The sequence below is a fragment of the Orcinus orca genome, chromosome 20 (assembly GCF_937001465.1).
Source record: "Orcinus orca chromosome 20, mOrcOrc1.1, whole genome shotgun sequence".
NCBI classification, from domain to species: Eukaryota; Metazoa; Chordata; class Mammalia; order Artiodactyla; family Delphinidae; genus Orcinus; species Orcinus orca.
This window is the reverse complement of record NC_064578.1, coordinates 50,729,523-50,753,945: the sequence shown is the minus strand read 5'-3', so window position 1 is coordinate 50,753,945 and position 24,423 is coordinate 50,729,523. Positions and strand designations below refer to the sequence as shown.

The 24,423-nt window shown below is 53.8% G+C and overlaps 1 protein-coding gene across 2 annotated transcripts in view; it reads right to left on the bottom strand.

The window, feature by feature from the left end:
* The window catches only part of DHX34 (DExH-box helicase 34), a 32,044-nt gene continuing 7,621 nt past the window's right edge, over positions 1–24,423 (bottom strand). For both annotated transcript variants that reach the window (XM_004271116.4, XM_049703122.1), the window contains 14 exons: positions 23,679–23,933; positions 20,676–20,778; positions 19,487–19,704; positions 16,127–16,301; positions 14,593–14,786; positions 13,780–13,881; positions 11,771–12,013; positions 11,337–11,510; positions 10,860–10,977; positions 9,548–9,654; positions 6,990–7,271; positions 6,025–6,201; positions 5,671–5,809; positions 1–4,941 (listed from right to left, as the gene is read on the bottom strand). In XM_004271116.4, coding sequence (XP_004271164.2) covers positions 4,808–4,941; positions 5,671–5,809; positions 6,025–6,201; positions 6,990–7,271; positions 9,548–9,654; positions 10,860–10,977; positions 11,337–11,510; positions 11,771–12,013; positions 13,780–13,881; positions 14,593–14,786; positions 16,127–16,301; positions 19,487–19,704; positions 20,676–20,778; positions 23,679–23,933 — 2,421 coding nt within the window. In that variant the 3' untranslated portion in view covers positions 1–4,807. The remainder of the gene's footprint in view (positions 4,942–5,670; positions 5,810–6,024; positions 6,202–6,989; positions 7,272–9,547; positions 9,655–10,859; positions 10,978–11,336; positions 11,511–11,770; positions 12,014–13,779; positions 13,882–14,592; positions 14,787–16,126; positions 16,302–19,486; positions 19,705–20,675; positions 20,779–23,678; positions 23,934–24,423) is intronic.

Below are 24,423 nucleotides of genomic sequence, written 5' to 3'. Positions count from 1 at the left end.
TTATACATGAATGTTCACAGCAACTTTATTTCACAAATAGCTCCCCACTGGAAACAACCCAAACATCTAGAGAATGAAGAGACTGTAGAATATTCAGACACTGGATTATCACAAAAAGGACACGCTGTATGATTCCATTTATGTGAAATTCTAGAAAAGAGAAATCTAATAAATGGTGACAGAGAGCAGATCAGTGATTGCCTGGGGCTGAGGCTGGGCTAGGGCAATGACCCGAAGAGGGGGGAACCATGAAACTTTCTGCAGTGTTGAAAATGTTCTGTGTCAAAACAGACTCACAGACCTAGAACAAACTTACGGTTACCAAAGGAGAAAGGGGAGGGGGGTAGGGATAAATTAGGAGGTTGGGATTAACATATACACACTACTACATATAAAACGATAACCAACAAGGACCTACTGTATAGCACAGGGCACTCTACTTAATACTCTGTAATAACCTGTATGGGAAAAGAATCTGAAAAAGAATGGAGATATATATATATATATAAAATTAAATCACTTTGCCATACACCTGAAACTAACACAACATTGTAAATCAACTATATTCCAATATAAAATAAAAATTTTTTAAAAATGAAATAAAAAAAAGAAAGAAAATGTTGTCTTGATTGAGATGGTGGTTACACAGGTGTGTTTGCCAAAATGTATTGACATTTTATTGTATGTAAACTAGACCTCAATAATCTTGATTTAAAAAGAAAAATCACCCTTTCCTGTCTTCTGTCCCCACCCCTCCTATCCCCTGCCCTTCCCTCCACAGAGATGACCATCATTCAAGTTTGCTGCGTATCTATTGTATCTGGTGTGTGATTCTATTCAATTATGTGAGCATATGGAAACATGTCAATTTTTTTTAAAATTGGGATATCACACATGGTTCTGCAACTTGCTTTTTTTCACTTAGTAAAATTTGCAAATATTGTTTGTATCAATACAGAGCCTGCTCGTTGTTTGGCATGGCTGCATAAGTGGTGAATTATATGGATGGGTTTTATTTAAGCAGATCCATATGGAGAGATGTTGACGCTGTTTCCCATATTTTGCTCCTACAAAGCTGGTGTGAATATCCTTACACACGTCATTTCCAGACATATGTGTATCTGTAGGATAAATTCCTGAAGGTGGAATCACTGGTCCAGGGGAAGCGGCATTTTTCACAGGTCATTTGATAGATTCTCCCAAATGTCTTTCCAAACAGGCTGTACTGATTTACATTAATTTCCCCTGATTGCCAGTGAGTCTGAGCATATTATTCTAGGTCATTTCTATTTCGTCTTCTGTGTGGGTTCAAATCTTTTGACTGTGTCCTTCCTAGGCTCTTTATCATTTTCTTATTGGTTTGTAGCAGCTCTTTATATATTTTGGATCTTAAACTTCATCACAGATATTACAGACACTTCTCCCAGTTTGCTGCTTGTCTTTTGGCTTTATGGTTACTCTACCCTCTCAAAATATTTCCATTTTTTGGTTGTCAAATCTCTATCCCTTTTCTGTTATGGCCCCTGAAAATGACTTCCTAACTAAAGGTATTAAAAACAGAGAAATAAGTGGAAGAAGGGAGGAAACTTTAAATGCCCAGAGACAGCCATCAGGGCATCTGTCATAATTGAGGGCCCAGAGGTCACAGCCCCTCAGGGGTGAATTCTATGGCCCTTAACAGTTCCAGAAGCTCTTACTATCCATTAATTACCTGGGGAAACATGTCTGTTCCAATACCTGCACAAAAATTCCAGGTGGGGCTGTGCCTTTGCTGTTCTGAACTGCCTTAAATAACCCTCGTTATGACATTATTTTTCACCCATCAGATTGACCCAGGTTAAAAAGATGATGCTCACTGCTGGCGAGGCTGTCGGGGAAACGGGCACTTTCATCTTCCTTGAGGGGAATTTGTACAACTTCCATTTAGCAGGATCTTTCTAAATACAAAGTGGGTAGGCACTCATTCAACAACCTTTTAAAACTTTCTCTTGAAGCTTAATATACAGAAAAGTGCACAAATCATTATTAGTTTGGTGAGTTTTCCCAGAAAATGAAACATACTTGCGCCACCAGCGTCCAGACCAAGAAACAAACCCTGAGCAGCCCCCTGCAGCCCAGCTGATGCTGCCCCCACCCCCATTATGTTGCCGGAGCTGCGGCTTAGTCCTTCTATTGCATGAATTCATCACAATTATTTAACTATTCTTCTGTCAATAGGCATTTGGCTGGGTTCCAGTTACGAATAATGCTGCTAACACACCCTGGCTTTTGGTGGACACACGTGCATTTCTGTGGAGTGTGTGTCCACAAGCGGAACTGCCAGGTCACAGAACGCGCCCAGGTTCGATTTTAGCAGATTCTTTGAATTTTTTTCCAGAGTCGTTTTACCGATGAATGCTCCCACCAGCAATACGTGAGCTCTGACTGTGCCACATGTTGAATTAGTATTGTCAGTATTTTTTGTTAGCCATTCTAATGATATTTACATATATTTATAAATATCTAATGATATTTATTGTGATATTTATTGCAGTTTTAATTGCATCCCCATGACAGTATTTTTTCATGGGCTTATTAACCGTTTATCTACTTTTTGTAGTTTATATTCAGTATTTTGCCTCTTATAAAGCAGTTGTCATTGATTTGAAAGAATTCCTTGTATAGTTTATATATTTGTAACATGTAGTTATTATATATGTATTTGTTAAATATACATATATAGTGAATATTTTCTCCAAGTCTATACTTGCCTTTTCATTTTCATTCTTTTTTTTATTGTTCTTTTTCTTAGTATCTTTTGCAAAACAGATTAATTTTGATGAAGTTCAATTACCATTTTATTACTTGCACTTTTAAATAATCTTTATTATTTTATTGATTTTAATTGTTTAGTAATTTTACATTTTATTTTTATATTTGTATTTCTATCTTATTTTTATATTTATTTTATTATTAAATAAAGTTAAACCCAAGATTTCTATATCAAAATGAAACCTCTGGGGAAAATAGTTTAGCTGTGTTCATTTGTCAGAGAAAAGAAATATTGGAGCAGAGAGGTCAAGGGGGTTTACCCAAGGCCACAAGGTGTTGTTAAAATCTGTCAAACGCATTTTCTGTTTTTAATACGGTGAATCACACTGATTCACGTTCGAATGTTAAACCTACTTTGTATTCCTAGGATAAATGCCCCTTGGCCATGACGTACTACCGTTCTTTTCATATGTTGCTGAATATGAGTTGCTAAACTTTTAGGAAGGAGTTTTGCATCTGTGTGTCGTCTGAGTCAAGTTTTTCATTAGGGCAATGCTGGCCCAGAGGTGTCGCCTTCCACACTGTGAATGAGCCATTGTTGAGCTCCTTCCCCGTCTACTGGAGGTCACCAGTGAACCCACCCTAGCCTGTTCTCTGTGTTTGTAACTAAGAATTACATTTCCTAATAAGTTCATAGCGTTGTGCAGTTTCTTCTTGACTGAGCTTTGGTAGTCTGTGCCTTTCTCTGTTTCTCTCTTGCTATGTCTCTTGTTCTTTCCTCTAACCCGCAGCTGTCTCTGCCTTGGCCACGTCTATCCTGTTGTCACCCAGATTTCAACTGAGTCATGGAATTCATTGGCATCATCATCGTTCACAGCGTTCCCTATCTTTTTCATGTCTGTAGGGGAGACGCGGCCAGGGAGTCCAGAGGGGACGGCTGAGGACTGCCCATGGACCCCGCAGCAGATCGACCCTGGTGAACAGGCAGCCTGTGGGTCCACAGGAACACTGAACCCACCCCGTCCAACTCTCAAAGTGGCACATGTACATGGGCCAATGCAGCGTCTCTCAGGTTCAAGGGAAAGCAGAGGCCACGAGTACAGACTCAGGAGACAGCAGTCGCCAGGGGCGATCAGATCCTGTACCTGGAATCTGAGGTCCCTGCTCAGCCTTAGCTCCCCGGATCTACCCCAAAACATCTCAGATGGCCTGCTGCAGCAGGAGGGATGAGAGCCAGACCATGAGGAGGACCAACAAGAGGCAGCTGCTACTTTCTGGATGGGCAGGAGCAGGCTTAAAGATCTGAGCCCATCGGTGAGACTTTTTTTTTTTTTTTTGCTGCATTGGGTCTTCCTTGCTGCGCGTGGGCTTTCTCTAGTTGCGGGGAGCGGGGGCTACTCTTCATTGTGGTGCGCGGGTTTCTCATTGCGGTGGCTTCTCTTGTTGCGGAGCTCAGGCTCTAGGCGTACGGGCTTCAGCAGTTGTGGCTCGCGGGCTCCAGAGCGCAGGCTCAGCAGTTGTGGCTCGCAGGCTCAGTAGTTGTGGCTCGCAGGCTCTAGAGCGTAGGCTCAGCAGTTGTGCTGCACAGGCTTAGCTGCTCTGCGGCATGTGGGATCTTCCTGGACCAGGGCTCGAAACCATGTTCCCTGCATTGGCAGGCGGATTCTTTTTTTTTTTTTTTTTTTTTTGCGGTACGCGGGCCTCTCACTGTTGTGGCCCCTCCCGTTGCGGAGCACAGGCTCTGGATGCGCAGGCTCAGCGGCCATGGCTCACGGGCCTAGCCACTCTGCGGCATGTGGGATCTTCCCGGACTGGGGCACGAACCCGTGTCCCCTGCATCGGCAGGTGGACTCTCAACCACTGCGCCACCAGGGAAGCCCAGCAGGCGGATTCTTAACCACTGCGCCACCAGGGAAGTTCCATCGGTGAGACTTTATTCACATATTTATGCTCCCTCCCAGCGGGGCTGGGTCCAGACCACAGCTCCGCGTCTAGGCTGGGGGCTTGGGCGGGAGCCCTGGCCCTGGCCCTGGTCCTGGTCCAGGACAGGCTGGGCTCACACATGCTGCCTCCTGTGCCGCAGCACCTCCGTGGGTGTGAACAGAAAGTCCTTCTGGCAGGCCTCGCAGTGGTAGGGCCTCTGCAGGGCGGATGCCTTCTGGAGGGGCTCGGGGGCAGCCTCCTCAGCCCCTAAGGGAGAGGAGATGGGAGGCTGTGAGGGGGACGCTCCATTGCATGCTCTCACCCCTACCCAAATCCCAGAAACCTGGCGGGGTTAGGCTCTCTCCTGGCCTCTGGGGACTCCAGCTCTGTGTCCTCCAGGAAGCCCTCCTTGATCAATACACACACAGAGGCGAGTCTTTACTCTGTGTCCCAGGGGGTGAAAGGGACACAGAGAAAGACACAAGCAGAGACACAGAGACTGAAAGAGACAAACAGAGCCCTGGGGTGGGACCACGTGGCCCTACAGCCATCTCCCCAGCAAGCACCAGCGGGTGGCGCATGGGGCACCGCAGAAGACTCTGTGCCCGGGCCTGCCCACTGCAGCGTCCCCTGGATGACAACAGGATGGACGTGGCCAAGGCAGAGAGAGCTGTGGGACAGAGAAAGAACAAGAGACACGGCAAGAGAGAGACAGAGAAACAGACAGGAACACAGAGGCCAACCAGACAGGCGGAGACACAGAGACCAAAGAGAGACAGACACCACGACCTGAGAATGAGGTGGCTGCAGGGCCTCCTGGTCCCGGGCTCTGGGTCCTTGTGACGGAGTCCGCACGTGGCCCCAGCCAGAGCAGACGGCTGAGGTCGTGAGTCCCCAGAGTGTCGAGCAAGTGCCCAGACGCACAGTCAACAACCACAGGCTGGACGGACAGCTGGGCAAACACAGGCGCCCCGGCCGCCACTGCCCCAGCCTCACCTGGGGGACCGTCCTGTGGGGCCTCGGGGCAGGTGCTCTCGTGGGCGATGCGCTCCAAGGGCGTGAAGGGCATGTGCAGGTCGCAGTGGGGGCAGGTCCAGAAGGTGCGGAGACAGTCGCTGTACAGGTCCGCGTCACTCTGCGACAGGCAGGCTGTGTCAGGCCTGGCTCCCCCCCGCCCCCCGCCGCCAGCCTGGGACCTTCCCAGAACCCCTCGGGGCTGGCAGGCCCCTTTCTGAAACTGCATCCCTGCACTAAGCTGGAGTGCAGTTGGGGGCAGAGGGTGGGGGGAATCACTGACGTCACATTTTCAGGGGCAGGAGGATGAGGGGCCAAGGTGGGGTCCGTGCTCACCGTGAGGCAGCTGTAGGTGAGGAAGTCAGTGACTGCGTAGCCCCCTTTGGTGGGATGGGGGGACGGGGTAGAGCAGCCAAAGAGGCCAGGGAGGCTGGGGGCAGCAGTGATGGTCTGGGGTCCCACATAGAGGTTCTGGATTTCCAGCCCTGTGAGCCGCCGGAGGCTGTAGGAAACCTGAACAAAGAGAGACAGGAAATAGGGGAGAGAGACTCAGGCAGACATGATCGGAGCACCTGGATCCAGCCGTGCCGAAAGTCCACCCCTGGGCTTCTCAGTTATGGGGGCTAATTGCTTAAGCCAATCACAACACGGTTTCAGATGCTCATTACCACAGGCTTGTCTAGAACATTCCCTGATGCCCCATCCCCCATCTCACCTGCCTTCCCCAGAGCCCTTCTCTCCTTATGACTGCTGGGAACACAACCAGACCTTAAGTCTGACCTTCAAGTCTGGCCACCTTGCCCCTTCTCCTCCAGCACGTCAGCCTGTTCCCCTTTCCCTGGTCCACTGGGTCGCACCCCATCCACGTGTAATAGCAATAGACTCAGGAGCAATTCTCAATCCCCCGCCACTTAAAGAGGTGGGGGATCAGTTTCAAATCTGCTCCGTCTGAATTCTTCCCATCTGTCCTCCACGAATAGACAGACACCTTACAGCTTCCCTCTCACACCCTGCACGCCCTTAACTGCTAACGAGGGGTAACCTGCACCATACATGCAGCATGTATTCATAAACATCTGTTGAATGAGGGCCGCAGGGGTTAATGGCATGGCTCCTGTGGTCAAACCCTGGCTCCCCCCTTACCAGCTGTGTGACGCTGGGCTTGTCATCAACCTCTCTGGTTTGAAAACCCCCAAATGTGTGCATATTGATGAGCTGGAAGCCAGGCCTTCCAGAGCTTTCATCCCTATGGCTGATGGCCCCTCTGGCCAAGGGGGTGCAGGTGCCCAGGAGGCGGGTACCTTGGACGCCGTGAACTGCAGCAGCTCCCTGCTCAGGGCTGCCACCTCCTTGCGGTTGACTGGGTCTGTCTCCTCGTCGTCTTTGTCCTCCAGCCGCCACCGGGCCTGGTGGGCCAGCTGCCGGTCCAGGGCGCTTTCCCAGTGGGCCCGGAGCCGCAGGGAAGCCGCCAGGAGCCGGACAGCGCTCTCACTGTCCACCAGCTGGAGCTCCAGCCAGCCATCGGCCACCAGACGGCAACAGTCACCACTGGTGTCCAGGGACCGGCTGAACAGCAGGAGGGACTGGAAGAGAAGGGGCGGGGACAGGCAGTGGCGGGAGGGGGAGGATGCCATCGCAGAGAGGCCCCCCGCCTGGCTGGGCTCCTGCCCACCCCCCACTCACCCACCCACCCAGCCCTGCAACAACTACTGACCACACGCCTACTCTGTGCCAGACACTCTTCCGGGTGCCAGAGACACAATGTGAACAAGATGGACTCAGTCCTCGCCCCACGGAACTGAAATTCTACTCGGAGAAAGAGACTAATGAAGACTAAAGAGTAAAATACAGAGCAGGTTCCAAGAAGTCAGGGGCAGGGGAGTCACCGCCTGCGCTGGAGGCCAGTGGCCGTCTCTGTCTTCCTAGGGTTGGGGCTACACGTGTGTGTCTTTGTCAACCTTGTCAGATGGCGTGCTTAATATGTGTACGTGTCACTCTCTATACCTTTTATCCTCAGAATATATAAACAAACACTGAATGTTAGTTGACAGGAAGCATGCTGGAGTGCTTACAGGTGAAGGGTACTGATGTCAGCAACTTACTTTAAAATGCATCAAGAAATTCAAAGGAAAGCCCACCTGTTAAAATAGACTGACGAGTGGAGAGGTGATAAAGCAAAGACCGAATGTTAGCTGCAGGACTGGGGAGTGGGAATGTTGAGTGTTCCCTCTACACTTCTTTCAACTTTTCTCTGGGGAAAATCCTGTGGGATGGGGCGGGGGTGAGTGGACAGGGCAGGGCTCGCCGCGGGCCGAGGGTCTGCGGGGCTGGTGATAGAACATGAGAGTCCAGTGTGCTATTCTACTCTTGTGCACGTTTGAAAGTCTCCATCGCCAGAAACTACGGGGCAGGGGCAGGGCGGGGGGGATTGAATATCAGGCAGCATCTCAGCCAGCAAAGCCGTGTTTCTGTCCCGAGGTCCTGCTGACCACCAGCACTCCGGCCCTCACCCCACTTCATTCCTCCTCCGGCACTGGTACAGCATCCGGTGGGGTCTCTTACATTTGTGCTTCTCTTTACCATCTGCCTCCCCCACTTATACATGAGCCCCGCGAACACAGGGAATCTTGTCCATTCTGATCACGACTGCATTCCCAGCACCCGGAAGAGTACTTGGCGGCTGGTGCCAGGTGGCCACTCAGTACATGTTTGAACGAAGACATAACGGAGCAGATCAGAGTTCGCTTTCTTGGTGCCAGTGGAAATCAGCGTCAACAACATCTCCCAGGGCTCTAGGAAGGGTTTCTCTCTTCCCTCTATGTTCCCTGGGATGGAAGCGAGGGGCTCGGGGTAACGGGGACACCCACCTGATGGGGGGAGGCCTCAGGTGTGGCCTGTGACCCTGAGTTCAGGCTCAGCCACTTGCTCACTGTGTGGCTTAGTCAAGGGACACGCCCTCCTCCTCACTGCCCCCTGCACCCAGCCCCATCTTCTCTCCTAGAAAGTGAGACTTGTGGCCAGGCCTGGAACCGCAGGGTGGCCACAGTGGGCACACAGGTGTGGCAGCTACTGCTGTCAGGAAGCCCCCTTCCTGGCTGCAGACACACATCCGCACGTATATCTGCAATCTGAGCACATGCTCAGCCTCCAGCACCATCCGCTTCTGCCCTACGACCTCAGTCGCCTCCTTGCTGGGCTCCTGGCCTCTGCCCCGTGTCAGACCCTGTCCCGGCTCTGCTCAGAACCCTCTGGTGGTGGCGGGGAGGGGGATCCAGTCTCACCTGCCTCCCTGACCTCTTCTCCAGCCATGCTCCCCCTCACTGACTCTGCTCCAGCTCTTCCCTGTCCACACCAGGCACGTGGTGCCTCAGGGCCTTTGCACTTGCTCTTCGCTCTGCCCAGGACACTCTTCCCACAGAGATCCCTATGGCTTCCTCCCTCCCTCAGGTCTTTACTTGACTGCACCTTCTCAATAAGGCCCACCCGGATCGCCTCATTCTATACTAGAACCTGTCCCCTCCCCTGCCCCCCAACCCACCCCTCCCCAATCCCCTCACCCGTTCTTTTTATTTTCCCCAAACGCTTATCGCCCTCTACCCTATCAGTTAGTGCTGCACTGCGTTTAGTGCTCCTGCCCACCCTCCCCCCACCAGATGTGAGCTCCTGGGGAGCAGGAACCGGGTCTTGCCTTGTGCACCTTCCAGAGGTCCTGGCACCCGGCAGGCACTCCGTGAGTCATGAATGACAGCAGCCAGCCTGGGGGAGGGCAGCTCCTCCAGGCCCACCTGGGGCCCCCTGCCCTGCGACACAGCCATGGCACAGGGAGTTGGGAGGCAGGGAGGCTGGGGCGAGGACCCACCTGCAGAGCGGGGATGCGGACACAGTTCACCAGGTACGGTTTGTTGGTCTCCAGCAGGGAGACGAAGGTGAGGAGCTGGTGCCTGCTGCTCATCTTGTCCTTGTCATCTGGAAGGGTCGAGGGGACAGCTCAGCTCCCCGCCACACCCCACACCCGTCATCCCCCAGTGGCTGCCTGTCCCACCCGGGCCATTCACACGTCCACACAAAGAACATGCTCACGTGTGTCATGGTGAAATGCCTGTGGCTTATTCTTAACTACTCTGCCGGGCTGGATGTGATTTTGGCTATGCGGTGACACTAAGAACTATTGTTAATTTTGTTAAGGGTGATGACAGCATTGTGGTGATGCAAAAAACCAATCCTTATGAATATGATTTTTATTATTATTACTAACGGGTAAGATGTCTGGGACCTGCTTTAACATGCTCCAGCAAAAAGAAAAAAAAAATCAAGGGGACAGAATAAACAAGGATGGAAAAATGGTGACAGCTACAGCTAGGCAAGAACACGGAGGGTTCCTCACACACTCTCTACTTGCAGAATGCCTGGAACTTACAAAATGTTTCCAAAAAGGAGTAAAACAATGTAATAGGAAGAGGGTAAATTCACTTGGAACTTACAGCACTTAAAGATTAGAGAGAAGACCTCAAATTCTATCTTTGGTATTTAAAATCATAAACCTTACCTTTGGGGATTACTGTTCACCATTTTAGCACAGTATGTTACTTTCTTTGCAAACAGAAGGATGAGCTGTGTCTCAGCGCTCAGGCAGAGCACACAACCAGACCTTCACGTTGCGGACGTGAAGCCCGCTCCTGAGGGCAGGGCCTGCCCCTGGGGAAGGGCACCCTGGTGGGACTGGCCTGGCCTGAGTGCAGCCTCAGCTGAAGCGACTTTTGTGGCCTGGATCCCACTAGAAGGTAGACCGGATCCAACTGCCTGAACGCTGGGGCTGGGGGAGCCCCCCAGGCAGGACCAAGCCCTGAAGTTCACGGGGCTCCCGGGACAGGTCTACCGGCAGGCGCTGCTTCTAATTGCTAAAACCTCAGGCCTTGGGACGGGCTCAGGGCTCAGGGCAGCCAGCACCACATGGGGAGGGCGAGGCTCAGCAAGGGGTGGACTTGCCAAGGCCACCAGCCAGGTCTGGCTCTTGGGACCTGCAGGTCCCACGTCAGAAGCCCCAGCGAAGCTGAATGTGGGGAGGAGCGAGGGGGTAACCCCAGACGGCGAGGGGCACCCTGAGGTCACTGTCCTGCCCCTCACGTCCCCGATGGAGGGCTTCCCCCAACCCCCGACTGGGCTCATGGTACCTCGGCTCCCATCGCTGCCCCTGGCCTCCTGTTCCTGTGTGTGCAGCACCTCAGGGCTGTTGGCGAAGATGCAGGTGGGGTGCAGCACGGCGCCCTGCTTGGTCTCGGTGTGGAAGATCTGGAGAAGCCAAAGGCGGGCGCTGGGTGACAGAGGCCCTCAGACTTGCTCTTCCTGCTGCCAGGTTCCCTCCTCCTCATCTCAACTCAGAAGGCTCCTCCTCCAGGAAGCCCTCTCTGACCTCCTCCAAGGCTAATCAGGTCCCCCTCAGCCCCTGGGTCCCCATCCCGACCCCAACCACTCTGGTCATCTGTCTGGGAACGAGTCTATCCCCTGCCCCCGCCACTAGACTGCAGCCCCACAAGGGCATGGCCAGGGCTGTTTCAGTCACTGCTGTATCCCCAGCACAGAGCAGGTGCTGGGAAGGGGTGACAGACGACAAAACACACACAGGGACGGGGAGAGGGAAGGAGACCCACCTGGTCCGAGTCCTTGCGGCCACTGTTGAACGGGTCCGGGATGGCAAGCTGTGGGTAGAGGCCCCGGCCCAGCACCAGCTTGAGCAGGGCCATCTGGTCCCGAGTCAGGGCCTGGGCTGAGCTGGCGGCCGCCTGCAGCTGTTCCAGGTTGTGCCGGAGCTTGAACTTCACATCCTGGTGGCAACACGGGGGAAGGTGGGTTCCTGAGGGCCCTCCCCACCACCCCAGGGGCTTGTACTGGAATCTGTGGATCCAAGGGTTTCTGTAGACCCCTGTCCATGGAAACCTGCCTACTGAATGAGGGCAGGGCTGTGTCCTCTCAGACCCCAGAGCAAGGCCATGTCCCATAAGACCCCCAGGGCAGCCCACATCCCTGCTCTGATCAACTCCATCCCCACCCACCCCAGGCACCAGTCAGCCCCACGGCGCCTCACCTGGATGTCCACGTTGTCACCGCCCCCCTGCGAGGCTGCGCCGCCCCGGTCCTCATCGCTGGAGCAGCCGTCCTGGTCCTCCTGGAGCCGCAGCACCTTGCGCCTGCGTCCCTGGCCCTGCTCATGCTGGCGCTTCAGCTGGTAGAGCGCCTGGCGCTCCCGACGCTGCCGTAGCCGACTGTAGCTGTCCCCCGGCTTCGAGGCCTGGGCCCTGGCCAGCAGCCCGTGGTCTTCCAACAGCTCCTGGGGGCGGGTGGGGCCCGAGTGAGGGACACGGGGCAGGCCAAGCGTGCTCTGGATGCAGCACGTTCTGGTCTGGGGCCTGCTGCTGATGGCACAAGACCTCACCCTTAGAGCCACACTTTTCCTCAAATGAAGAACAGGGACCTTCCTGGGGCCTCCCTGCTAGGGCTGTTAGGGCTGAAAGGGCTGTATGAGAACAACTCTTTGCACGGTGCCGGGCACACGACTGCTCCAGGAAAGAGCCGTCTCTGTCATCGGCCAACGGAACACCTGGGCCAGCCGCCAGGAGGGAGGAGAGGAGGCCGGGCCATCACCACCCAGGGTCCTCCCCGGGGCCTCCTCTGCACACAGTCGTCACCAGGCTCCGGGTACGCTCAGAAATGCCAAGACCTGGGCCCCATCCCAGAATGACTGAATCAGAATCTCAGGAATCTGGATAGCACGGACCCTCCCTGTGATTCCAATGCACATTAGAGACCTACTGCCTACGCCTTTGGAAACAGTCTCCCAGGGACCTACTGCATTGGACCTTCTGTTTCTCATCGAGCCCCGACCAACGAGGAGAGATAGGATATCATATGTGACTCAGAGTGAGAGCGAGAAAAGGACCCACATTTTTCATTAGTTTCTCAGCATCTGGGGCTCAACAAAGGTTGGACCGTCGCTCTTTAGAAAGTCAGACATGTTGAGAGATGCCGAGAACAGCTGGGATGTTGGTGGTCCCCAACATGGAGCCCCCGTGATTGCGTGGGAGGCCTTGGTGCTGACCGTCCACTCTGGGCCGCAATCTGCCCTCCCGCAGCCGAGAGGAACAGTTACCCCAGGGGCTTTTATTTTCGCTCCGTGGCACGCTACACGACCGCGGAGAAGTGCTCGGCACTGGATCTTTCTGTGCTCGAATGGAAAGAGGCCCGTGGAATATTAACAACACAAGCAAGCTGTGGAACCACATCCTCTTTTTCATTTTTTTTTTTTTTTTTGCGGTACGCGGGCCTCTCACTGTTGTGGCCTCTCCCGTTGTGGAGCACAGGCTCCGGACGCGCAGGCTCAGCGGCCATGGCTCACGGGCCCAGCCGCTCCGCGGTCTGGGATCTTCCCGGACCGGGGCACGAACCCGTGCCCCTGCATCGGCAGGCGGACTCTCAACCACTGCACCACCAGGGAAGCCCGAACCACATCCTCATAATGACGATGAAAACTGCAAACACTTGTATGGGAACACCTGGGTGTCGGGCCCTTCTAAATGCTCTAGGTGTATTAACTCATTTAATCTTCATGGGAACGCTGTGAGGCAGGGGCTATTTTTGGCCTCCCTGTTTTCAGAGTGAGAAGCTGAGGCCCCGAGAGGCCCAGTAACTCCCCCAGGGTTGCACTGCTAGCAAGCGGCAGAGCTCAGATTCACTGCTGGGATGTCCGGCTCCAAATCTGGTGCCCCGTGCGGCCTGCTGGCACTCGGCCAGCTCGGCTCCCCCACTCCAGAGAAGGCGGCTTTTCGTGAGGATGCGGCTTGTGACCCTGTCCACCCCTCCAGGAAACCCTCCTGGATCTCTACTCCTTTGCCCGGGCCGCACTCCACACCTGGTGATGTGACGGTAGGGGAGGCGGGTGTAGGGTGGGACTCTGATGACTGTCAGAGGATGCGAAGCCGTGCCGCAGAAGGTGTCATGCACACCCCACTCCAGCGCCCCCCACCCCCGCTCGCCAGGTCTGTTCCTGGCCCTGTCTGCCTGGGCAGGCCGGCCCTCACCCCTCCTCCCGGGCCTCACCTTGAACTGGCGCCGCAGGTTGGCCATCTCATACAGCCGATGCTCCTCTATGCCCCGGTGGCGGCACCACCTGCGAGAGTTTCTGCTCCGTTCAGATTTCACCTGGGTGGAGGTCCGGCCACCAGAGGGTCAGGGCCTGGCCAGCTGGGAGGAGGGATGGGGGTGCCGACCCACTGCCCAGACGAACCCAGTGTGAGCCCAAACACCAGCCTCTGCGAGGATGGCAGGCAGGCCTGCCGGCCCTCCCTCAGCACCACCTGCTCTCCTCCTTCTTCCAGGTCTCAGCCCCACTGCCCCCTCCTACAGGAAGCCCTCCCAGACACCACATGGGGTCAGACACCCTCTCTGGGCTCTCCCAGCCCCTTTGGACTCCCCATCACAGCCCATTCTGGCTGGTCACTGTCCAGGGACAGTCTCTCTCCTGCACTGAGCTGGGAGCCCCAGGAGGGCCGGGCCAGGTAGTTTTAGTCACCACTGGGTCCCCAGCACTGCCCAGAACAGGACCCGGCCCGGTCAGGGAACGTGTGCTCAAGATATAGCCCCCAGCCTAAGGCATCTAAACCTTCTCCAGATGGCACTGGCTTTCGTCAGTGCTTTAGAAACCTCAGGCTCCCCCTCAGGCAGGGGCCTCTGCACGTGCTGGTCCCATGAGTGGTGGAGTCAGGGTCCTCCCCAGACAGGCCCGGCCTGCGGAGGGCTCAGTGGTCGTCCCTGGGGTGGCGGTGGGGGCACAAGGAGGAGCCACAGCCGCAGGGAGGCCCTGGCCCCGCGCAGAACGACAGCCAGACGGGGGCACCCTGCTGTCAACCTCACCTGCACCCAGGTGTTGAAGACGTTGAAGAGCGTGAAGGGGTCCCCCTGGTCACTCTCCAGGGGTCGCCGCGCCGCCACACACTCGGGGTTGCTCTGGGCGCCGCGGGTGAAGGGCGACTGGACGCTGAGGGCAGCGGCGATGGTGAGCACAGGCTCCGCCAGGTGGAACATGGAGCCCAGGATCAGCATCTTCCCTGGGGGCAGACGCTGCGCTGAGCCTCCTGGGCGCCTGACAGCGTCCCCAGCCCTCTGGGGCCCCTGACCCACCCTCCACCTCACCCACAAAGGGCCTCGGGAGCCAGAGGGACAGAATCAAACCCAGAATCGGATCCCAATGTGATGGAAGACTGTTTCCACCTGCCCCAAGGTCAGTGGCCTGCATGTCACACATCTGACTCACCCTCACTGTTCCCCTTGCCTACCTTTCCAGAAAGTTCCTGTTACACATGTAGCCTCATAAGATAAAGTAGGGCAGTAAAACAAGGCTGTCCCAGAACCCCTTAGCTCCGTCACCTCAGGCAAGCCCCTCCTCCTCTCTGTGTCTCTGTTTCCCCATCTGTGAAATGGGTTAACCGCAGCATCTACCTGCTGTGAGGATGAACTGTGCTTCACCTGGGAAGCACTGGGAGCTCCACCTGGCTCAGAGGAAGAACGGTAACTGAGCCACCGGGGCCCCACTGGGGCCCAGAACTGCCCAGCACTGCATCATCTGTGTCGCCTGCTCCGCAGGGCCTGGGGACCCACGGTGCCAGCCTGGCTGGGGCGTGCCTCCCTGGCGAGCGAGTGACAGCCTTTCTCTGAGCCTCGTTTTCCTCAACTGTACAACAGGAGCGCCCAGAGGCCCTCCCCTCACCAGGTGAAGATGAAATAAGGGCCACAAAGTCTTCCACTGACACAAAGCAAATGCTCACAGACTGTTCTCTTTCTTCTCAGATCTGATTCTCCTTGCACTAGCCCTGTTTCCTTCTAAAATAAACAAAAATAACCATTTCCATGGCTGTGGGTGGCCCTCAGGGTTGGTGGTATCCAGGCTGCTGCCCGTACTGACGCTCCAGCGTGTCGCAATGATGGGGACTTTAACGACATTGACGCAGGCAGAAAGCTCCCCTGGGAAGTGGTGCCCCAGGTGGTAGAACTCAGCGAGCAATATTCTCTGGGCCGTGGGTTGTTGGTAGACACAGAATGTCTCAAGTCAGGAGAATTGGGCAAGACAAATATGCCTCGGTCAGCAAGTTCCTCGGCAGGGGCAGGGGTGACTCAGGATGGGCAAGAGGAAGAGGCAGGCGGTTTTGACATCCAACCACAATAGAGGGGGTACCACGTGGAGCTGGGGACAGGCTGTGCAGAGGAGGGAAATGTCTGTTTTGTTTACTGCTATCTCCCTGGCGCTAGAATAGGACCTGACCCAGAGGACCTGAGAATGAATGGACAGGGCCCAGAGAAGGACCAGACTTGACCCCGGGCACTCAGAGCAAGTGGTGTCCCACACCCATTCCCAGGACCCTATGTGATCACCCCAAGGGGGGGTCCTCACCAATCACGACGTCCACAGGCAGCTGGGCCAGCAGGGACCCAATGGGGGTGAGGGCCTCTGAGCTGTCCAGGGCCCCCTGGTCCCGGAGGTAGCGGATGGCCGTTTCCAAGCTGGTTGGTGGGGGTGGCTCGATGAAGGGAAAGGTTCGGGGGTCCCCCACACTCATGCCCTTCATCTGGAATGAGAACCAAACCCTGTCAGGAATGGGGAACACATGAGCCACTGTGGAACACCGGGGGACTCAGGGATCACAAACTTGTGATACGTTAAAATGCCCAATGTCAAGGTTCATTGTACAGAAGCAGGGAAGGAGGGCCAGTATCTGTCTGTCTGCCTAGCAGCTCTTCTCCACACCCTGGCCATGGAGTGAGCAAATGATCTAAGCTGGACCAACTGAGGTTTCTCAGCCCCTGGTCAGAGCAACTGACTAAGGAATGAGCACATGACCTGAGCTGGGCCATTCAGAATCCTTCCCTGGGACTTTGCAGACTGGAGCTGAGAGAGAGAAGCTCCAGCATCCTCTCTGGTTGTGAGGGGCCAGGATGGAAGCCCAGAGCTGTTGTGGTTAGTTTTTCCACTGCCTGGAAATTAGCCCATTCACAGCAGATGGAGAAATCCTTAATTTTTCCTAAGCTAGACCTCCCCCCAACATGGACACACAAATCCATAAAAGCCCCTTTTCTGCTAACAACAGTTTGAGTTGGGTTTCTCTCACTTTTGACCAAAGCATCCCGACTGATTCAAAGGCCCAGAGGGGTAGCAGGTCACGGGGAGAAAGCAGTGAAACATGTATCATCACCAGGCCTGGCATGGCATAGGGAAACGGCACCTCCCTGGTGAGTGGATGAAGGAAGGGCTGGCATGGTGGCTCCCATGACCATGAGAGAGTGAGAACAAGGCTCAGAGAGACTAGGGGATCCGCCAAAGTCTCTGGGTAAGGTGACCTGCTCTCCTGGGCCTGATCTGGAGGGCACCAGAGGTTCTGGCATCCACCCAGCAGCCAGTGGTACCACCTTCCTCCCTGCTCACTAAGCTATGGTGTTGTCTGGGAGATCACTAATACTCATTAAAAGACCTTTCAATGAGAAGCTCTGGGTGAGGGGTAAGGCACGGCTGTTTTTTGTTTTTTTAAGCACTCTCGTGATTCCAAAGTGTAGCTGAGACTGCGAATCACTGCTCTGATCCAGTTGGGCAATGCCACCCCGCCACCCCGGACAATTACAGGTCACAGAGTGAACACGTGACCTAGTTCTGCTGACAAGACAGGATGGGAGACCAGCCAGGGGGCTTCTGGAAAAGGTTCCCACGGCCTTAAAAATGAGACCCACAAACTGGGAAGTCCCTGGCAGGCCAGTGGTTGGGACTCTGCACTTTCACTGCCGGGGGCCTGGCTTCAATCCCTGCTTGGGGAAGTAAGATCCTGGAAGCTGCTCGGCGCGGCCAAAAAAAAAAAAAGAGACCCACAAAGAGGGGCAGTTCATCGCCTCTGCAGCCAGGCAGTAAAGGAGGAGGAGGTGCTGCCCGTGGCTACCAGAGCCAGGTGGCATTCATGAGGCACACTCTGGAGCCTGACAGCCTCAGATGGAATCCGGGCTCTGCCACTCACCAGCCATACCACATGGATCAAGCTACTTAACCTCTCTGCATCCTGTTTCTCATCCACAAATTGGAATAAGTTTACCTACCACAGAGATTGTGTGAGGAGCAAAACTCATATACATAACTCAGGCACCTAGAACAGAGCTAGCACCCAGGAAGTACGAGGTAAGTGCTTTTTATCATCATCATCATCATCGTTATTAGGACAGCTGCTGATAAGCTGAGGCTGGAAAGCTAGAAAAAACCCTGTTCCTTTATGACATCACCATTCTATTTAAATAACCAAGCCTGGGGACTTCCCTGGTGGTCCAGTGGGTAAGACTCCACGCTCCCAGTGCAGGGGGCCCGGGTTCAATCCCTGGTCGGGGAACTAGATCTCCCATGCCGCGACTAAAAAAACATCCCAAGTGCTGCAACTAAGACCTGGCACAACCAAAAAAAAAAAAAAAAATATATATATATATAGATAGATAGATAGATAGATAGATAGATATAGATAAATAAATAAATAACCAAGCCTGGAATTTCCCTATCTCAAGGTTTCCTGTTATGTGAAACGGTACGTTTTCTGTATTGTTCAAGTCAGCATTTTTCAAACAGCAGGTTATGTGAGTCAGGAACTCCATGACATGGGTCGCAACTGGCATTTTTTTAAAAGGAAATCAAATGAATAGAAACAATGAGTGTGCATCACCCATAGGAAAGGGGGCTGGTTCATGCCTCTCTCTCACCTGGGCACGTGTGAGCCTGAGGCAGATGCCACCTGCTGTTCCCCATTTTCAATTTCTGCTTCTTCCTGAGCACAGAGACTACACTTCCCAGCCTCCCCTGCAGTGAGGTGTGGCCACAGAACCGAGCTCTCGCCAGGGTGAGTGGAAGGGAAGCACACTGTGGACCTGGCCCTCACACCCTCCCAAACGTAAGTCCCACGCTCTCTCCCCATCGCTGGCTGACACACATGATGCAGACGCCCCAGGGAGATGATGGAGCCGTGAGAGGAAAAAGGCCCAGGTCTCTGAATAAAGGAAGCTGCCCACCAACCCAAGGACTAACGTTCTGCTGTGTTGGCTGTTATGTGAGTGGGTCTATTTGTCACAGCAGCCTAATCTAAGCAAATGACATCTAAGCCATGACATAAAATGTACTGAGAAACCCCGGTTTTTTTTGTTTGTTTTCGTTTTAATAAATTTACTTATTTATTTTTGGCTGTGTTGGGTCTTTGTTGCTGTGCGCGGGCTTTTCTCTAGTTGCAGCGAGCGGGGGCTACTCTTCGTTATGGTGCGAGGGCTTCTCACTGCAGTGGCTTCTCTTGTTGCGGAGCACAGGCTCTAGGGGCACAAGTTTCAGTAGTTGTGGCATACGGGCTCAGTAGTTGTGGCTTACGGGCTTAGTTGCTCCATGGTACATGGGATCTTCCTGGACCAGGGCTCGAACCCATGTCTCCTGCATTGGCAGGCAGATTCTTAACCACTGCGCCACCAGGGAAGCCCAAAACCCCGGTTTTAAAAGCCACTTCTTGATGGGTTTTCTGTTACAGCTGAAAGCATTGTGACTGAGTCACAAGGTTCTTCCCATGACCCTGTGGATTTGGGGGAACAGTTCTCCCCTCAATACGGGATCTGACATTTGGAAGGAATGAGTTCCACTCAGTGGCCTGGCCAGCCCTGCCCTTCCTGACCCTGAAACCATGTCTAAATGCCTCCTGGGTTCCTCTCTGGCACCAGCACTCAGGATGCAGTCCCCTACCAGCCCCTGCCTCACCTGCAGCACCAGTGCATCCAGGGCGACCCTCCGAATCTCCGGGACAGGGTAGGGGGCGAAGGCATCGTAGTCCGATTCGGCATAGAGGCGGAAGCAGACACCAGGGCCCGTGCGGCCCGCCCGGCCCTTACGCTGCTCAGCACTGGCCTGACTGATCCAGAACTCCTGCAGCCGCTGCAGTTTGGCCTGCGGGTCATAGCTCATCTCCTTCACCTTCCCTGGGTGGGCAGGAGGGTAGCAGGGAGGGAAGGGAATGTGTGTGCAGGAGCCACATGGGCCCTCCATGCGCCTGGCCCTCTACCCAGCCGTTCACTCACTGACACCCTCACTTACTCCTTTGTTCCAGTAACACTAACTGAGAGCTTACTCTTGGCCCCACCCTACCATTTTGTTAATGTATTCTTTAGTTTCCTCATTCATTTATCTTTTCATTTATTTTCTCAAGCCTTTTCTTACTCAGAGGTTCAGTCATCCAACATAAAATTATGGAATCTTTTATCGTCAGTGGCATCAGATTCAATACAATAAGATAACTGCTGACATTTACTGAGCATTCACCCTGTGCCAGGTTCCAGCCTCAGCCCCCAAATGTATTAACGTCTTTAATCCTCAACACCTGAGGGAGGTGCTGTTATGATTGCCATTTTACAAATGAGCAAACTGATGCACTGAGAGTCACACAGCCGGCAGTGTACCTGCAGGCTGGCCCCAGTGCCTCCTCGCCACTAGGCTATGCTGACTTTCCAGAGAACAGTCTAGTTGGGAAGACAGACAATAACAGATCTTGATCTTAAATAGATCAAGACATATAAAATATAATGCCCATACTATGAAGAAAAATAAAGCCTCATAAGGGAAGTGACAGTGAAAGGAGATCACTTAGATAAAGTGAACAAGTGGGCTTCTCTAATGGGGAGACATTTGCGCAGGTCCTGAAATAAGGTGAGGGAGTGAGCTGTGTAAAAATCTGGGGAGAAACAGCTCTCTGCAGAGACGACAGTAAGTGCAAAGGCCCTGAGGCAGGAGCAAGCTAGGAAGGCCTGAGCAAGATTAAGATGCTGCCACTGCTACACAGCCCTAAACACTACCTCCTCCCTGCTGTGGTCCAGAGTTCCCTCACTACATGTGCACAGCTCCAAACCCCACACTTCTCACCAGATCCTTGAGGTAGCTGGGGGGCAGCACTTACCAGAATCTACGACAAAGCGGATCCCATCAATGGTGACTGAGGTTTCAGCGATGTTGGTGGAGAGGATGCACTTCCGGACTCCAGGTGGGGCCACGTCGAACACCTGGGGTATAGTGAAGAGGCGGCATCAGTGCCTTGTCTTTCTCTCACCCCAGGCCCTCTGCACAACTAACTCGGCACTCACTAACCCATGTGTCCAGTGGCCTCCTGGATGTCCCACGGGCACCTCACAGCGATATGTCTAAAACAGCCTCAGCACCTTCTACTGAACCCTTCCCTACTCGGGCCCCCATCTTAGAGATGGCTCCTCATCTACTGCATCACCAGGACCAGAACCTGGGCTGTCCTGGGTGTTCCCTCCCTTCTCACCCACCCTGCCACACCAGATCATCTTGAACATCTCATGAATTCACTCCCTCCTCCCCAAACCCAGAGCCCCTGCCCTGCTCCACGCCCCTCCTTTCCCACCCCAATCCCGCTCCAGCTTCCTCCCTGGTCTCTAGTCTCATCCCCTCCCATCCAGCCTTCACATGCAGCAGAGGGATCTGCTAAAGCACAAACTGGCACTGCCCACCACCTTGCTCAGAACCTTCCCATGACCCCCCTCCAGTGCCCTCAGGACAAAGCCCACCACCACAATGGGTCTTCAAGGTCCCTGGTGGTCTAACCCTGCCCACCTCTCCAGTCCCATCTCTCCTGACTTCCCCTTCACAGTCTGGACCCAGCCACTTTGAGTGCAGTTTCCCAGCTGTCCCATCTTTCTCTCACCCCAGGCCCTTTGCACAAGCCCTTCTCATGGACCCAAGAGACAGCCAAGCACAGTGGTTAAGAGTGGCTGTCAGCAACTGCAGCCTGCAGGCCAAATCCACCCTGCCACCTGTTTTTGTAAATCAAGTTTTAATGGAACACAGCCTCACCAGGTCAGTCTACAGCTGCTTTCTACCTGTAATAGTAGAGTAGTTACGACAGAGACCATCGAGCCCATAAAAACTAAAAATCTGCCCTCTTCACAGAAAGTCTGCCAACCTCTGGTTAAGAGTATGGGCTCTGGTACCAAATTACCAAGTTCTACAGCCTGGCTCTGCCAATTATGTGACTTTGCATAAGTGCCTACGCCTCAGTTTCTGTATCTATTGAATGGGGACAACAGGACCTGGCAGACAGGGCGGCTGTGAAGCTTAGAGACAAGGAGTGCACAGAGCTCAGGACTCTGCCCAGCACAAAACCAGTGCTCCACACGCTTCAGCTGGGACTCGCTTCTCCTCACCCCCTTCCTAGAATGGGGCTTTCTCAGGTCTCCACGTACAGAGTCCCTTCCTCCAGGAAGCCTTTCCTGAATCCACCAAGACTCTGCTCTCAGAGTATCCAGAGTTCTCCTCTACCACTTGTGGGATTGTCAATTACTTGTCTATCCCCCCTCAGTGGACCAGCAGCTTGAGGGGAAGAACCATATCTCAGCTCCCACTGTATCCCAAAGGGGCCCCTTGGAGCAAGGGGAGCACTAAGGAGGTGCTCAAAGCTTGTTTCCTTAATCACTAAACAACCAAGTCTGACCTGAAGGGATTCTTCTGGAGGTGACTATGGTAGTCAGCCTCCAGGACAGCCTGGGGGAGTCTCAACTCCCGGGATCCACACCCTCACCCAGTACCTTCCCCCTGAACAGGGCAGACCGGGTAAAAAACTAAGGGATAGGGCTTCCCTGGTGGCGCAGTGGTTAAGAAACCACCTGCCAATGCAGGGGACACGGGTTCGAGCCCTGGTCCAGGAAGATCCCACATGGCGTGAAGCAACTAAGCCTGTGCGCCACAACTACTGAGCCTGTGCTCTAGAGCCCGCAAGCCACAGCTACTGAAGCCCACGTGCCTACAGCCCATGCTCCACAACGAGAAGCCACCACAATGAGAAGCCCACACACTGCAACAAACAGTAGCCCCCACTCGCCACAGCTAGAGAAAGCCCGTGCGCAGCAATGAAGACCCAACGCAGCCAAAAATAAATAAATAAATTTAAAATTAAATAAATAAAATAAAACTATCTACTATCTGGAAATTAAAAACAAAAACCAAAAAACACTAAGAGATACTGTAGAAATGATGGTTTGTGATTTCCAAAGCTAGGTCATAAAAGATGCTGTGGCTTCTACTTTGGTCTCTTGGGAAGAGCCAGCCACCATATCATGAGGACACTCAAACAGCCCCCTAGAGAGGCCCCCAGCCAACAGCCAGCTCCACCTGAGAAGATAATCCTCCAGCCCCAGTCAAGCCTTCAGATGAGAGCATCCCCAGCTGACATCTGTCTGCAACCTCATGAGAGACCCTGAGCCAGAACCATCCAGCTAAGCTCCTCCCAGATTTCTGATCTACAGAAACTATGTGAGATAATGCATGTAACAGTAAACGTGCTGCTAGGTTTGGGGGTAATTTGTTATACAGCAATCAATAACTAAGACAGTGACCCAAAGGCCTCTCTCCCAGCACCCTTCCATTCCAACCAGGCAGTCTCTTCACCTTTCCCCACACTCCACTCAGGTTTCCACCTCCAGGCCTTTGCTCAAGCTGGTTCCCCCAACCTGGACTGCCTTCCTCCCTCTTCTCCTACTCAAAACCCTCCTTGTTTGGGGCTTCCCTGGTGGTGCAGTGGTTGACAGTCCGCCTGCCGATGCAGGGGACACGGGTTCGTGCCCCGGTCCAGGAGGATCCCACATGCCGCGGAGCGGCTGGGCCCGTGAGCCATGGCCGCTGAGCCTGCGCTCCGCAACGGGAGAGGCCACAACAGTGAGAGGCCCGCGTACCGCAAAAAAAAAAAAAAACAAAAAAAAACCAAACCCTCCTTGTCCTCCAAAGCTCAGCTCCAATGCCTCCCACCTCATCAGGAACTCAAAGATGGGAGCAGCCCCTCTGCAGCCCACAGCCCTGGCTTGTGGGGTCATATCTGTCCTGCATTAGCTGCCCTCAGCCCCCCCAGACCCCCATCTGCCCCACGTGGCCTGGCTGCATGCGCCACCTTGTCCTGGTCGGCCACAGAGAGGGCACTGTGCAGCGGCAGCACCGCCCAGCGCTGGGTGTGGCTGGCGTAGGTCTGGGCTGCCTCGAGCACGGCGCTGATCTCCGCCATGCCACTGAGGAAGACCAAGAGGTCACCCCGCTCCTCAGGTGGGTACTTATTGTCAATGGCCTCCAGCACCCTGAGGAAGGGCCGCGGGTCCAGCTTCTCCGACTTGGATGTTGTAGGCTCGGCCTCCTGCGGCTGGTACACAACCTGTGAGGAGACAGCCCCAGGCAGGAGCATACCTTGTCACTCCAGCTCCCAAGCAATGGGGCGAGGAGGCCACAGGCTGACAGAGAAGACACAGATCAGTCAGGCAGCAGACAGCACACTCAAAGACGGTATCTGAGGAGGATGTAATAAAAGGTCGAAGTATCAAGGTAACTGGAAGGTTTCTGGGGTGCTGGTAATGTTCATGTTTTTTAATCTGGGTGCTGGCTCTATACAGGTATTTAATTTGTGAAAATTAATTGAGCTGTACACTTGTGATATGGGTACTCTTTTGTATCTGGAGTATAACTCCAACAAGAACAAAATTTTAAGGGGTGGAGTTGGGATTAAAACACTAGAAATCACTTCTCTGAAAGTAACCTCACTGTTTCTAATGGTTACTTAGAAGACAGACTGATGGGCATTTAGACCCAGAAACCACAAGGGACAGTGCATCTCCTGGGGCTAGGAACCTCAGAGCTCTTATCAATTC